Below are 17,210 nucleotides of genomic sequence, written 5' to 3' on the forward strand. Positions count from 1 at the left end.
AAAGGCCACAATGCTAGAAACTCAATACTATGCATGTTGACAGCAATGTATAACACATACACAAAGCAATACTATTGCACATAACTGTCTTCTCTATGCATGGCTATATACTGTATGTCAAAATACACATTCCAAAACAAAACGCACTGTTCAAATATAACCTTGGTTCTTAACCAGTATGTGCAATGTAGCTAAATTAACATAAAACTGTGAACTCACTTCAGTAAATAGCTGGAGACTGCTATACAGGTGAACGTCAATAAACTGTTTGTAATAAAGGTCTAGTGGCTTGTGTTTTTTAATAGAGCTATGTGCGCTTCATTAGAAATGTCTCCTGCTTGAACTGACCACAGTATACATGAGGCAAGTGGCACTCGATATCTGTTGTAGTTCCTTTCTCCTTAAAGACCACATCAAAATGATTTGTGGTTGGTTTTTTTGATGGGAAGCCTCAGGCTAATTTCAGCTGGTTAGAGACTTGATTTTAGAGCACAGACTTCTGGGTATGCCATCTATACAGTGCCCTTCATGTTGGACACTTATTCCTGGTGAAGCTCATTGGTGGTGTTTTAAAGATGTGAACACACTGATGGACTTTCCTTAAATGAAAAAAAAAAAGCTTGTTAGAAAAAAAGTGAAGTGAATTCTGAAGTTGCTTAATGACAATGCCATATGTTTGTGACTTTCCACACCTGGTGATCACAAATCTTTAATTTATTTTCAGTTCAAAGTTCCCTCAGCACAATATGTATAAATATGCAGACAAGGACAAGTTGTTTGGTACCATTCCATAAAAAAAAAACACATGATTTGTAATGAAATAACTTGAAATTGGCAAAAAGGCTTGAAATCCAGCATTGCTTATTCCATATTTAATAGAAATCTAACTTGATTGTAGATGCAACAAAATGCTTAAAAGTATACTTTAAAATGGCTTTGGTCCCTTATCCGAATATTTAGTCACACAACCTTTACAGAGAGTCCTAGTGACAGCACTCACCCTGTTGCCAGTCTCTCAATGTGTGAGATTACTTATGTCTAGCCCCTCCTTAAATGTCATCAGTGCCCCCCGACCCCTCAGCCTTGGCTTAACATACCAATTTGAATACACAAAGGCCCAGCGGCCAGAAGAAAGGGTTAGGACACGGTGCAGCACAGGCTCTCAAACTCTGTCCTCAGGACCCCATACAGTGCAGGTTTTGCAGGTCTCCTCACAGACTCGCAAGTGACTTATTAGCACCACCTGTGGCTCTTTTAAAATGTGTCAGTGAGTAATGAGCACATCTGTTCACCTTCTGGGAGACCTGGAAAATGTGACCTGTATGGGGTCCTGAGGACCGACTTTGAAGACCACTTCAGTAGAGGTTGGCTGCAGATACTGTAGATGCAGCTGACAGTAAGAAAAGTGCTCACGGCTGAGTTGCACCACCGCCCAGCCAAATGTTTAATAAGTGCTGTGAGGATGCCGACCAATGGATTGCATATTTCAACTGTTTGAGTGGCTCCACTGACTCCCCACTCCACTAGTACAGTCCATGAGAGATGGCTCTGGTACCACTAGTAACAACTTTGTAGGTGCCCAATAAAATTACATTGTGGCTGTGACTGGTTCCGTTCTGCAAAGTAGCTCTGCTCTGTAATGTGGCATCACCCTAGATACAGCCTCTGGGTTTGGGAAAGGGGCTATTTAAATATCTCTATATATAAAGTTAAATATTTTCAAGTGTGGCACTCACGTAAGAATTATATCAACATTTTAATAGTTTATTTACCGTCTTCAGGATACAATTACCGAAACATTCATATAATACTTCCACGACTTGAGGTGAGGTGAGGCGAGTGCCACACTTAAGAATTATTTCTTTGACATAGATATAGGACAAGTGCAAATTGTATGGTGCTTTCCCTTTTAGTTTTCGTACAATATAAACCACACCTCAAGTGTAGAAAAATAGTCAAATCCTAAGAGCCTGATAAATAGATTTCTTTCTCAAGCAGTATAAGCAGAACTCTGTTGCAGGGAGAACCTGAAAAATAGTAGTCTCTTTTCCCAAAACAGGGAATCACACTGAGACCATAGAGCAGTGATGGCTAACCTTGACACTCCAGTTGTGGTTGAACTACACATCCCAGCATGCCCTGCTACCAGTTTACTATTTGACCATGCTAAAACTGTACCAGGGCATGCTGGGATGTGTAGTTCAACAACAGCTGGAGTGTCAAGGTTAGCCATCACTGCCATAAAACAATGATAGTGCAACACCTTCTGACTGATTAAAGGTTTTAATTACTATTGTACTTACAAATGGCAGTCTACTGTATAAAAACAGCATAAAACAACATCCAGTGTCAAACCGCATTTGTGGTGACGCTTGACAGTCCCTCTGGGGTTCACACACGGTCCCAATGGAGGAAAGCTGTCACTTGCAGGGCAGTACGGATGGTGTAATGGTTAGCATTACTGCCTCACAGCACTGAGGTCATGGGTTTGATCCCCACCATGGCCCTGTGTGGAGTTTGTATATTCTCCCCATACTTGTGTGAGTTTCCTCCGGGTACTCTGGTTTCCTACTACAATTCAAAGATATACTGGTAGGTTATACTCTCCCAATGAAATTAACCCTATATTGTCTGTGTGTGTGTGCAAATGTGGTAGGGAATATAGATTGTAAGCTCCACTGGGGCAGGGACTGATGTGTATTTTCTGTAAAGCACTGCGGAATATGTGTGCGCTATATAAGAAACTGTTAATAAATAAATAAACTTGCACCACTCACAAAACGTGTCCTTGCACTCGCCTCCTGCACATCCTACCCAGTGGCTTTCCTGATCATGGTCTCCCTGAATGCTGCAGCGCAGTCCCATGACCTGTTTTATGTACCATGAAGCGCCCCTTCCTATCTCTCTAGGGGGGTTATTCTAGTTCATTCTTTCTGACAAATTCCTTCTTAGATGGGCAAAACCATGTGCACTGCGGGTGGGGCAGATATAACGTGTAGAGAGAATTAGATTTGGGTGAGTTATTTTGTTTCTGTGCAGGGAAAATACTTTCTACGTTATTTTACACTGCAATATAGATCTCACTTTGAAGTAAAACCCCACCCAAATCTAATTCTCTCTGCACAAGTTACATCTGCCCCACCCGCAGTGCACATGGTTTTGCCCATCTAAGAAGGAATTTGTCAGAAAGAATGAACTAGATAGAAAAACCCCCTAGATAACTATCTCCTGAACCCTGAAGGATTCCATTATTAGAGAAGGGAGCTGAAACCACATATAGACTATTGAGCGGAACAGCAGGAGGCAATGGAGCCTTGAAGGGGTACAACACCCTGGTGGATTAGGGGGATTGTTTGAAACACTTGTGCCCCACGGGAGCCTTGCCAGATCTGGCTGATCTTGGAGGGCACAGGAGCAGAGCCGGCCTTAGGCATAGGCCAACTAGGCAATTGCCTAGGGCATTTGGAATGCCTAAGGGCATCAGCAGCTTCTGCTGATTAAAATGATATGCAGCATGCCTATTTTGTGTGTGTGAGTCAGGCTGTTAGCGGCTGTGCTAGTCCTGTCTGCGGGTGGGTTGGTTGTGCAATAGTGTTCGGCTTATGTTTAAGGGGCATTATGTGTGTCGTGTATAAGGGCATTAATAATGTGTGACATATGTGTAAGGGGCATAATGTGTGTCATGTGTATAAGGGCATTAATAATGTGTGACATATGTGTAAGGGGCATTATGTGTGTCATTATGTGTATGAAGGGCATAAATAAAGGTTGGCATAATGTGTAAGGGGCATTATGGTTATAAGGACATTGATAATGTGTGTCATGTGTAAGGGGCATTACTGTGTGGTATTATCAGGGGTGCCGAGAGAAAGGGGTAGGGGGTACAATTTACCCAGGCCAAAGACTGATGGAAGGGCCCAGTGGGGGCCCCGGGCCCCGTCCCCTTAAGTGACAGCAGCAGCTGCAGCTCTTCTCCTCTGCCCAGCACACACTGCATTGTGCTGGGTTGCAGTGTGGCCATGGAGGTGCTTAAAATACAATATTTTCTCAGGATTTTTTTCTAATGGTATAATGTGAATAATATGAGGAGTAATGTACATAAGGTAAAGTGGTACTACTGTGTGATGTAACGTGAATAAGAGACACCATCGCATGATATAATGTGAATAAAGTTGCACTACTGTGTGGCATAATTTGAATTGGGGGTACTATTGTGTGGCCATGCCCCTTCCCAGCAAGAACACACCCCTGTTTGGGCTGCGCACCGAATGGGTGCGCTGTTTCTATTTAAAATATTGTGGGTAGGAGCACCAAAATGATGACTGCTATGATGAGGGTTGATGATGCTGGGAAAGGGGAGCAGGGTCAGAGGCGGAACTAGTGGCAGTGCTAGGGGGGCACCAGCCAAAATCTTGCCTAGGGCGTCATTTAGGCTAGGGCCGGCTCTGCACAGGAGAGGACAACCTGCACTGGCCCTTCCCTACAGGGGTCAGCTTCGCTCCACTGCTGGGACTTGTCAGTTTGTCTCTCACCGACTGCTTTCATCATACCGGGCTTCTCCTGGACATCAAGGGGACCACGAAAGAGCACCCTTGTTATCTGGACTTTGACGTCATATTTCTTTATGATGAATGCATACTGTCTCATTTCCAGTGGTGTTCCAATGCTAGTAGCGCTTATTTTCCACTGTGAATCTCGGTACTATCCTGTAGGGTCTTCCTATCGCCTCTATTGGCAAATAGCGCACGCAACACATTCATCACTGAAGCCAGATAATATATAAACATCACAGGCACGACCCTCACTTAGGGCTATAACAATACCCTTGCTATTATTATTTTAATTAATTGTTATAGCACCCTAATTATTTAGAAAAAAATTGTTGCTATGATCTCTGGGGCATGGATATGTCTGAGGAATAAATTCCTAACACAACAGCGGCCACAAAATGCTGAACAACACAATCACTGGGTCATATAGCACCCACATTGGACTATGCTGGGTTTCTGATCCAATTGGGTTTTGTCAGTGTGCTGGGAGATAACTGCACACATAGGCCGGCTGGAGGCTGTGAATACAGGTGAAGCAGCTCAGTGTAAGTACTGTATAATAAGATTTATAAGTACCCTAAGGGAAGGAATTGCAAAGAACACACCTTGTTCTGTAAGATCACATTACTAAACACACATGGGGAAGCTAAGCTACTTTCTTCTATATATTTCCATTTCCTCTCACTGGCTTGTTGCATCCCATCCTTCTACCAGTCATTCCCCACTCCCACATACTTAGCCTGTGATTCAGGATCCCATTCAGGAATGACATCACAACCTGGACTAATATAAAGAGCTTTACAGTGTTTCCCTGAGACAACCTACAGGGCAGCTCAGACCAGGTATATGTGGAAAACAAGTCAATGAAAAAGAGTCCCTAAAGGTTATCTTGTACTGAAAGGTAAGTAAGAGCCTGGCATTAGAATCACCTTCTTGATGAATAACAATGGAGATTACTGAGTAAAATATGCTTCCATTACATTGGTGGTGTTGCATACTCTGGGCAAGAGAGCAGGCTTTAGTGTACAGCTGATGGAGCAGCCACAGGTGCTGCAAGCTGCCGATTGTATGCAGTCAGAGTAACAACTGATGTCTGCAAGTACATTGCTTTAGTTTAATATTTAATTTTATGTACATTTACTATGATTTATTTTAGACAATTTTATCACAGTTATTATAATTTATTTAATTATAATATAAATGATTACACCGTTCCGGTCTATTACAAACACTGTCAAATGAAAACAAGATATTCCATGAGCTATTATAATTTCTGTTAATTATATATATACGTAAACTAAGGGAATAATACAACATGGAAAAAAAATCCTGAGTTTTGGGCACATTCAGACTTGTTGCTGCATGAAACGGCTGGTAGATAAATGATTGGAATTCCAGGCCCCCATGGTGAGATTCACACTGATGTACTGTACCACTGGCAGATGAGAGGCGCTACAGTAGGAAAGAAGCTAGGGTAGGAGAGAAGAGAACTGGTGCTTTACCTGTAAGCTAATGCTGACATTCAGCGAAAGCACCTTCTAGACCAGTGGTTCTCAACCTCGGTCCACAGGACCCCCCAACAATGCACGTTTTCCAGGTCTCCACCCAAAATCACAGGTGAAATAATTAGCCCCATCTTTTAAACTGTCAGTGAATAATGAGTGCACCTGTGCACCTGCCGGGTGACATGGAAAACTTGCACTGTTGGGGGTCCTGAGGACCGAGGTTAAGAACCACTGTTCTAGCCCATGAACAATGTTCTAAAGTCAACACTAACAGTGTAAATAAGTGAAATAATAGTGTATGTGATGCCAAGAACACAAGCATAAAGCCACTGTGACGGATGTCAGTATACCTACAGGTCTGGGCTAGCCATGGATCATCGCTGGGCTGCTGGAGCTCTGCTGTAGAAAATACGGCTTATGTACATGAAGCTATGTGACAATTAGTAGGGATTAGAGATATATGCATTAAACTGGGAAACATAAGGTTTGCACCATGTTAGTATTGTACCAGTTGATTACGTATTATACTCAGTGTGGAAGGTCAATTATATATGCTGTGTATATATATATGTATATATATATATATATATATATTTCAAACTACATTACTAGTATTAAAAGCAATGGAATGAATATACTGATCATGCTTCTCTTGCTGCTACCACCTCTTGCTGTTCTATCTGCACATCTTATATCCTCTTCCTCTGTGTACTCGCCTCTATTGATTTCCTACCTATTTCCTTATCCAGATGGTTCCTTCTATCCTGTCGCTATCTCTGTCCTTTTGTCTTTTTACCACAGATTCTCTAGTTCTTGCCAGTGGAAACTCCACAGAGCAACAAGATGGCAGCACCTTCAACTATTCCACCACTATTGTCCCATTTCTGGAAAAGGACCAATACTCTGCCACCCAGTACACCAAGGTCACGCAAAGTCGCCATAGCACCCGAGAGCGGCTTCTGTATGTTACTAGTGGACCAGATGATTATTACTATGATGATAGTGATGACGAAGAGATAAAAGTCATTGAATCTCCACCTGCTCCCATAAGCCCCTGCCCATATGACCGCTGTGAGCATCTGTCACCCACATGTGAGGAGATTCAAAAGCGGGCAGGTGGCAGATGCCTTTGCCCAGGAATAAATGGACCAAAAACCAAACCGGACCCTCCTCGTCTTAGGCAAGCTCTCCTTGGTGATGGAAAGTTGTCTGTGAACTGGTGTTCCCCTCTGTCCACTGTGCATGGTTATAGGGTGTTCTATGGGGGGCCACAAGGTCCAATGGAAAAGGGTCCAGTCCTTAATGCCTCATATCGCTCCTACACCTTTGAAAATCTACCTGATACTCATTACACAGTGTGTGTGGTGGCATTTAATGAGGCTGGCGAAAGCCCTGCAGCGGTTGATGAGGAAGATAATGGACCAGAGGGCAGTATGACAGGACCCTGCAGGAATCTCCGCGCCACTCTCTCCAAGGACTCATATATTTATCTAGGCGTGGGGCTGGGGCTGGCAGCACTGGCAGGTCTGTTGGTTGTTCTAGGCTGCTGGCTTTGGAAAAGGGAGAGGAGCAGCAAAATGAGGGTAGCTGAAGAGGCAGAGATGGGAATACCAAACCAGTTCTATAAGGCAGAGAGCGCTAACCAGCTGTGAGAGGGCAGAATCGGCGTGGTGGGGTCAGTGCATGGGGCACATACTGGAGTGTAGAATGGGTTTACAGTCAGGTGGAAGAACTAATGTAGAATGTAGAAACTAAATTCAATTCTGTAATTGCTAATATTTATTCTAATAAATTTTATTTTTATATGACATTTTGAGAAGCGCATTGTTTCGTTAATGCTGTACCGTTCTTAATTTTACATTTACTGATTTATTTTTCCTTTTGAGCTACAGGCTGACAAAACAAATTATTATTCCCAATAGGACATAATACCATGCATAATCCAAAGCAAAATGTCGCCACGTCACTGGTTCTATTACTAGAGTCCTATTGATTTTATAATTGAATTATTGTGAATTGCCTCTGAAAGAGGCCTAGGTTTCTGTGCTTCTTTGTGCCATTCCTTTATGCCAGGGGAATTCAGCATGCAGCGATACAGCTGCTGTGGAACTACACATGCTAGCATGCCATGCCACAGTTTTATCATGCCCTAATTGCAAAGCCATGTCAGGGCATGCTGGGATGTGTAGTTCCACAGCAAATGAAGGGGATCACATGTTGAATACCCCATAATTACCGACTTTTTCTGTCTTCTCTCCGGGCTTCTCCATTATAAGGGGGCAGGGATTGACCTCGGCGTCATCAGGCTCCGATTCATATCATTTTAGACCCGCCTCCCCTCCACGAAAAGCCACGAATCACGGTATTTAAAGAGCGGAGGAGATGCAGGAGGCTTCCCGGCTTTTCCGAGGGGCCGGGAGGGGGACCTGATTTTCAGGAGCTTCCCGGCCATTCCGGGAGGGTAGGGAGGTATGGAATACCCCTACATTATACTCTTCGAAAAAATTTGCAATGTACAGATTAACCCTTCGTTGCATACTGTGGCAAATTTGCTACATACCCATATACATATGCCCATATACATAAGGTATATGTATACCATTACATGGTGTATCAAATTTGCTACAGAGCATTTAGGGATGGAACATCGAAAGAAAACATCAGTTGAATGATGTTTTTCAACATTGGTTAGAAAACATCATTTAGACCTAAACATTGGTACTCTAAAACCGATGTTAACCAATGTTAACCAATGTTTCTATATATATTTCAATAAACTGTCTACATAAGAATATACACTAATACGCTTATGAAATTATAAATAATCCTTCTATTAAGTTTATCTTGTTGGAGGCTTACAGTTTACGCACACATTGGATATATCATTCATGTTTTGAAGGAAATAAAAAAAAAATAGTGAGGGGGAAAAAATGAAGCATTAACTAGCTGCCCTTTATTGCAGCAAGTGGGAAGAAAGAAAAGTACTCTCTTTTGCTGGGGGCACTGCTTTTGAAAAAAAGTTTTAAAACTTAGCTTTTAATTTATTTAGACAATTTTATAAGAATAAAATGGACACACGTAGATACTAACATAACATACAGAAAACATTGAACATATAATAAAGGTATGTAACACTGATGCCTCGCAATCTATCCAGTAAGCATATTGTGTAAATAAGTTGTATAGTGTGTACAAGAATTCAATGTGCACACTAATTGCTTCTGTAACAGAGAAATAGCACAAATGATATGATGGATATCTACAGATATCCTGGAAGCAAAACTTTGCGAAATATTGAGGTTGTCACAATAAAAGAAAAGAAGGCAGGTTTCTAATACCTTCTAGAATCTCTACTGACACTGTCTGGTATCTCACTTTTTAGGAAATAGATACTGTTTCTCACCATTCAAAACAGCATAATCAGTGATTGCAAGTGCTGTCTAATGAATGTGAAAAAACATCACTGCCTTAAATAACACTGTGTATCACTCTTCAATGGTCATTATGTTACTTGATGATATGAAAATCAGAAGATGAACATTGTATCTCTATGTTGCAAATGAAGATTGTCTGGCAGATAACTGCTCAATTTTATCTATCACAGAGATAATACCAGGTAATTACTATCACATTCAAAGGGACAGGGTAGAATGTCGTCCGATCAAATTATGCATCTGTTATAGACATTACAGATAGGTGACAGTGTAGCTATAGAGTGTGACAGAATTATTTAACTATTTGGTAGATAAGCATTTCCAATAGGTGACAATGTGAGTATACCACGTGCCAGAGTAACTTACAAATGAAATAGGGTGCTTTTTTAATTTGCACCACTAAAACGAGTTTCTGTAATCATTTATCATAAATAATAATGTTACATATAGTACTGCAGACTTCATGTGAAGGAATTCAAATATTCCTCTAATATTGCTCACTAGGACTTGTTATTATTTTGCTCATGGGTCGATTTCTAAGAAGATACTGGGATTCAGTACCTGGGTGCCTTCTGGAACAAACAGGTAGTCTCATAGGAAGGAACAGACAGCGGCACTCCAAGGGTTTTCAACAGCGTGTATTAAAGCAAACCAACCGGTTTGCTTTAATACACGCTGTTGAAAACCCTTGGAGTGCCGCTGTCTGTTCCTTCCTACGAGACTATATATATATATATATATATATATATATATATATATATATATATATATATATATATACATAGTGTATGCCTGTTCTCCTGACGAAGGGGTGAGATACCCCGAAACGTAGAGAAATAAAATTCACCTTTTAAAGAAGTCCTGCAGTGCTGTGCTTGGGCCCATTCCTTGGTTCCCTACCTGAACTATATATCTCTGCTAAGTTCATAGTAGCTGACTTTGCGCAGATTGACCCTGTATGTATATTTTCTTTGTCTTTTTGCCGATCTGCTGCATGTCTCTTACATGTGAGAATTGTTTGAAATATTTGATACTGATAAGTATTTCATTATAATCCTGTACTGTCAGTTGTGACAGGTAATATTGTTGATTTTACGATGGAGAGATGCTTCAGACGTTTAGAGGATTGCCATAAACGTTTTAAAAATGTTTTTGAAACTAGTTTTAAAACTATTGATACACCGGTTAGTAATTGCACTAATGACCTTGATGAAATGTGTGCACAAATGGAAAAACTTAATATTAAGGAAATGAGGATTAATTGGGAGATCACTACTCTTGAAAATTATATCCAGGCTAAAAGAATTCCTAGGGGTTTGCGTTTTACTAAGAACTCTACCTTTGGGAATGATAATAAAGAATTTATCAGTAGTTGGTTCAATGTTCTTGATGAATGCTCTATGCAGCTGATGAGACTCATTATTAAAGAGAGGAAAAGTGAAATTGCCTTGATTGGGACCGAAATTGATGCCCTTGAAATCAAACTGAGTCCTGCTAAGGATCTAAAAGAATTTAAAGAACTTGTGAGAAATAGTGATTTAAGGTTTAAAAAGATTGAGGATGATGTGGTTGAAACAAAGGTCAAAAAATTTAAACGTGATTTAAATGATTATAAAGATGGGAATGTACATAAGTGGCCACAAAATAATGTGACTTATAAACAAGGATACCAACCTAGGAACAACAGACATTATCAACGTAACAACTATGATAATGGCTGGCAGAAAGTTCCATATAAAAGAAATAATGCTCCACGTTATTCTGATCATAATAATGATATAGAAAGAGCCCATTTTGACATCCCTACTTCTAATCGTTTTCAAGCACTTAATACACCTGATAGACCTAGACATGAGGTTTTTCAGAATCGCCCTCAATGGAGAAATTACAGGAGAGGCGAATCTGGAGCAGAGAACAGCCCCAACACACGGCAAAAGAGAAAGCAAGAAGTTATAGACGTGGAAAAAGAGGGGGAAAGAGGGCAAAAACAAAGTAAATACAACCAATAATTAAGAGTGCTGGGATATTTAATTTATCTGACCATGTCCTCACAAAAGATGAGAATGATTTATTAAGTAAAGGTTTATCCTTTGCACCACAAAAAGGTCCTAATCCATTTGATCTATATATAGATGCGAATAAATTTGTCCGTACTCTAACTCTTAAACGCCATTTTGCTAAGAATAAAATTGATGAAGTTTATGACTGTATAGATGATACACCTGTTAGTAATGGGTCTACTTTAAAACCCAAGTCTAATTTTTACCCTATAGAGTCACGTGGGAGTAATGTTGAAACTTTTTTCAATCTTATAAAAAATGATTTCGACAAATTATGTGAAGATAACACTAAACAAGCATATAAAGATAACTTGAATAGAAACGAAAGAGCAGCAATTAAACACCTTGAAACTAATCATGAAATTGTTATAAAGACTGCTGACAAGGGGGGTGGGATCGTTGTCCTTAACCGCAGTGATTATCTAGAGGAGGCTTATCGCCTCCTTAATGACGATAAGACTTACTGTAGGTTGACGGCTGATCCCACCCCCCTAGTCATTGATAAGATTAAAACACTTATGAACGATGGCATCAAAAAAGGATGCATTACTGTAAAAGAAATGAAATATATAGTGAATGAAAATCCACCAGTGGCAATTTTTTACTATATGCCCAAAATTCATAAGCGATTAATCAAACCACCTGGACGACCGATAGTCGCCGGGATAAATTCTGCTACTTCTTGTTTATCTGAATTTGTCGATTTACAAATCCAGAAATATGTGTGTAAATTGGATTCTTACACTAAAGACTCCACACAGATCCTCATGAAACTCAAAAATACTGAATGGAAAGACTCTTATAGGTGGTGTACCATCGATGTTGAGGCTCTTTATACCTCAATACCCCATGATGGGGGATTACGTGCTATCAGGTATTATCTAGATAAAGATCACACCATTGATGAGAACTTCAGGGACTTTATAATTGAAAGTATAAAAATTGTCATGACTAATAATTTCTTTGTTTTTCAGGGTGAGTTTTTTGCCCAATTATGTGGGGTAGCTATGGGTACGCCCTATGCGCCCAGTCTTGCAAACTTATATCTTGGGCAGTGGGAGGAATGTAACCCAGAAATTACCCATCAATATAGGAGCAATATTATCGATTATCACCGATATATCGATGATATTATTATTATCTGGGATGGCGAGGAATCACTCTTTAACCAGTTTGTTCAGAGTATTAATGTTAATGAGTACAATTTACGTTTTACTTCAAAGACTGACAAAAACAAAATAGAGTTTTTAGATCTATTAATTGATACTTCTAATTGGACAAATGAAAATAAATCGATAGAAACCAGCACCTTTATTAAACAGGTTGATAGTAATAGCTATGTGCACTACAATAGCTGTCACCACAAAAAATGGGTGAATAATATACCTTACTCCCAATTTGTAAGGGTCCGCAGAAATTGTGCCAGTGTTGACCTTTTCAACAAACAAGCAGACATCTATAGCAATAGATTTTTAGAGAAACAATATCCCTGTGAACTAGTTAATAAATGTAAAGAGAGAGCTCTCAAACGCGACAGAACTGAGTTATTAGCATATAAGAACAAATCTAGTAACCAAAATGATATGGTTCCATTTGTCACGCAATTTAATAGTGAGAGTAATAAGATCCGTCAAATCCTCACTCGTCACTGGGATATTTTACTCTTGGATCCTCTACTTAAACCTCTACTCCCTCCCAAACCGCAATTAATATTTAGAAAAGCTGCCTCTTTAAAGAATTCTCTGGCCCCGAGCATGTTAAAAGCCACAGAAGATAAGAATGAAGGTTGGTTGAAAGCCATAAATGGTTTTTTTCCATGCAACAAATGTAAAGTATGTCAACATGCCGACAGGGAAAGATCTATGTTTTGGAATTATAACCATACTAAATCGTGGAAAATTAAGAGTCGTATGACTTGCCTGACTACACACGTTATATACATGCTAACGTGCAAATGTGGAAAAAGTTATGTCGGGAAAACTAAAAGAGTTTTAAAATTGCGGATCTTAGAACATATGAGAAGTATAAAAAATAAGGTTCTGGCACATAGTGTTCCCAGACACTTCTCAACCTGTTGTGCATCCAACCTTGAACATTTCTCTTTTAAAGCCTTGGAACATATTACTTTAGATGAAAGGGGCGGTGACATTCTAACCAAGCTCAGTAGAAGGGAGACGTATTGGATATATACGTTAAATACGCTCTCTCCCGGCGGTTTAAATGAAGGAGTGGATATTGTACCGTTTCTTCACTAAATATGTGTCTGGCGGGGGCTTTCACACTGGCACGGCGTTGATGTTGAGTTAATACTCCTTCTCCGTGCTAATAGTGTTTAGGTCTCATGCAATTCGTATGGTGTTGAACAGTATCCATGTCCTATCATTTGCGACTTATGTCATTTAGCACTTTGTCACCTATTTGTTGTAAATTTATATGAGCCTTTTATATTTAGGGATTGTCCCTACTTTCATTGCTGCTTATTGATACTATTTTTCTTCTCTCCCAATTTTTATTCCTTTTATTTAGGAACTTCCGGTGTTTTGTATTTTTGTACATTTATATGTGTATTTTTGTACATTTATACTGATTTTTATGTATATTTAAAAAAATTTTTTATTATATGCGTTTTTTATCTATATTTATATCGTATATATAGATTTTTTATTATTCTTGTTGAAATAAAATAATGTTTTTATTGTTATCGCTGAAACTATGATATTGAAAATATATTTTCTTTTATTGATGTGACTCTTACATATGTAACTTCGACGTGTGTTTAGATTTTTTTTCCACACGTTTGAATTTGTTAAATAATCTTTGTGCTTTGTACAAATTCTTGTCTAATTGTCAATCAGACTGCAGTGTGTTCAATTCGAATGACAGCTGATTGGTGTTGTTGCTAATTGGCTTGCTATATATATGTGGTCATACTTACCTGTCTCCACGCCTCCTGACGAAGTCTCCTATGACGAAACGCGTTGGTGCGGGGTCTTCTGACGTACAGGATTGAGTCCCGTCTAAGCTCTCCCGGTGGAATACGCTGTCGCCGCTGTCCGTCTGGTTACCATCTGCCTGAGTCGCTCTCTCGCATCCAGAGTGCAGTGTGCTGTGCCCGCACGGTGATCTTCATGCTGATTGTTCCTTTCTACTATGTATGTGAGATATTACACTTTCTAAGTAAATTGTTTCAAGATTTACTCATTGTGCGCTCCTTCTTATTTCTTCTTACATATATATATATATATATATGCGTACATGCATGCGTGTGTGCGTGCATGCGTGCGTTTTCTATATATTTTTTATTTTATTCATACTAAAACAGTATTCATGAAAAAACAAGTGGCAACAACAGTAACAGCCAACAATTATAGTAATATGAAAACTTGTTATAAAGTTTAACAACAATGAACCATTTAAACAAACTGTTTGTGCTACTGTCCATAGCAGAACTTGTAGCCCCTTAAACAGATGCTCTTGCGGGATCACCAGCAATAGAATCCATGTCATCTCCAGATGTTGTTTCTGTCACTGAAGCCAAGGATGACTCGCCATCTCCCATATGAGGCTCTGTCCTGGAATTGCCAGGCTGCTTTGTGTGTGGGGGTGGGGGTTATCATTGAAGACTATGTGGTTCCGTATGTTGGTTTAACTAAATCTGTCTTGATTGAATTTAAATAAATATTTCAGCTGTGTGGGTCCTTTCCCACGTTCCTCCCTCCATGCTTTGTGTGTGGGGCAGGCGGGAGTCGGCAGCAATCAAATGGCAGCCGTATGGTGTACAATTATTGCTTGGCCAATGGCGGGGGTATGAAGACAGTGTCCTTTGCCTCTCCAATTATGATGTTCATGTCCCAGATCTGCTATAAGAGACAATGGGATTACCTCCAGATGTACTTAGAACAGCAGGTGGGTGAGGAGGGTGTGGAACACCTGGATGCGGCAGCGGATGACATTGTCCATGGTAGGGTGCCATAGCTGGATGCGAATGCAGGATAGGTCAGGATCGTACATCTGGAAGAGGAGGAGGAATAAGGTGTAGCTAAAGTGCAGGGAGGAACTACTTCACTATCATGTGACGCAATCTCCACCTCCTGCCTGTACATCACCCCCTGCCTGCACACCACATCCTGCCTGTACACCACCCCCTGCCTGCAAACCATCTCCTACCTGGGACACCAGCTGCTTACTTCATTTTGAAGGGTCACGGAGCTTGAGCGAGGGGAGACAGCCAGGACAGGAGGAGGCTCAGGAGGAGACTGATGACTTGTGCTAAGGAGTACTGCAGCAGTTCCTGGCATGGAGCACTAGCGTCTTGTGGCTGCCCGCCCGAGTCCTCAGACACGCCGATGCCCCACAGCGCCCACCCCACACAGCATTACTGGGAGAGTGGGACGGGATGCTGTCATGCGGCGGCTGCACCAACCATTGGCGGGGATGCGGCTGTCACGTAACCGTGTCCTCTCCCAGCCCTTGTCAACGGAGGGGGACTGGCTTTTTATAGGTACTGTATATAGGACATTAACAAAACAGCCGGGCAGTCTAATGGGTGGTCCGGTGCACCCCCCGGACCACGCCTTAGATTCGCCTATGCTACCATATACAGCTATATATGATGGTACACACTGATATACACTGCCATATACAGCTATATATGATGGTGCGCTCTGATATACACTGCCATATACAGCTATATATGATGGTGCGCTCTGATATACAATGCCATATACAGCTATATATGATGGTACGTTCTGATATACACTGCCATATACAGCTATATCTGATAATACGCTCTCATATACACTGCCATATACATCTATATATGATGGTACACACTGATATACACTGCCATATACAGCTATATATAATGGTGTGCTCTGATATACACTGCCATATACAGCTATATATGATGGTACGCTCTGATATACAATGCCATATACAGCTATATATGATGGTACGTTCTGATATACACTGCCATATACAGCTATATATGATGATACACTCTGATATACACTGCCATATACAGCTATATATGATGGTGCGCTCTGATATACACTGCCATATACAGCTATATATGATGGTGCGCTCTGATATACACTACCATATACAACTATATATGATGGTGCGCTCTGATATACACTGCCATATACAGCTATATATGATGGTGCGCTCTGATATACACTACCATATACAGCTATATATGATGGTGTGCTCTGATATACACTATCATATACAGCTATATATGATGATACACTCTGATATACACTGCCATATACAGCTATATATAATGGTGCGCTCTGATATACACTGCCATATACAGATATATATATGATGGTACACTCTGATATACACTGCCATATACAGCTATATATGATGGTGCGCTCTGATATACACTGCCATATACAGCTAAATATGATGGTACACTCTGATATGCACTACCATATACAGCTATATATGATGGTGTGCTCTGATATACACTGCCATATACAGCTATATATGATGGTACACTCTGATATACACTGCCATATACAGCTATATATGATGGTGCGCTCTGATATACACTACCATATACAGCTATATATGATGGTGCGCTCTGATACACACTGCCATATACAGCTGTATATGATGGTACACTCTGATATACACTGCCATATACAGCTATAT

The 17,210-nt window shown here is 40.4% G+C and overlaps 1 protein-coding gene and 1 long non-coding RNA gene across 2 annotated transcripts in view; one reads left to right on the forward strand and one right to left on the reverse strand.

Annotated features, from left to right (window-relative positions):
- Nucleotides 1-127: 127 nt before the first annotated feature.
- The window catches only part of LOC146044967 (uncharacterized), a 38,913-nt gene continuing 21,830 nt past the window's right edge, over nt 128-17,210 (reverse strand). Inside the window, exons 3-4 of the long non-coding RNA XR_014465357.1 lie at nt 15,432-15,560; nt 128-599 (exon numbers count right to left, since the gene is read on the reverse strand). This is a non-coding gene — a long non-coding RNA (uncharacterized LOC146044967). The remainder of the gene's footprint in view (nt 600-15,431; nt 15,561-17,210) is intronic.
- On the forward strand, nt 6,805-7,779 carry LRRN4CL (LRRN4 C-terminal like). The gene has a single exon (XM_083165089.1). It carries the CDS (start codon nt 6,805-6,807, stop codon nt 7,705-7,707), a length of 903 nt encoding a protein of 300 aa, XP_083021215.1. The 3' UTR covers nt 7,708-7,779.

Source organism: Crinia signifera, chromosome 11 (assembly GCF_055691185.1).
Source record: "Crinia signifera chromosome 11, ASM5569118v1, whole genome shotgun sequence".
Classification (NCBI taxonomy): domain Eukaryota; kingdom Metazoa; phylum Chordata; class Amphibia; order Anura; family Myobatrachidae; genus Crinia; species Crinia signifera.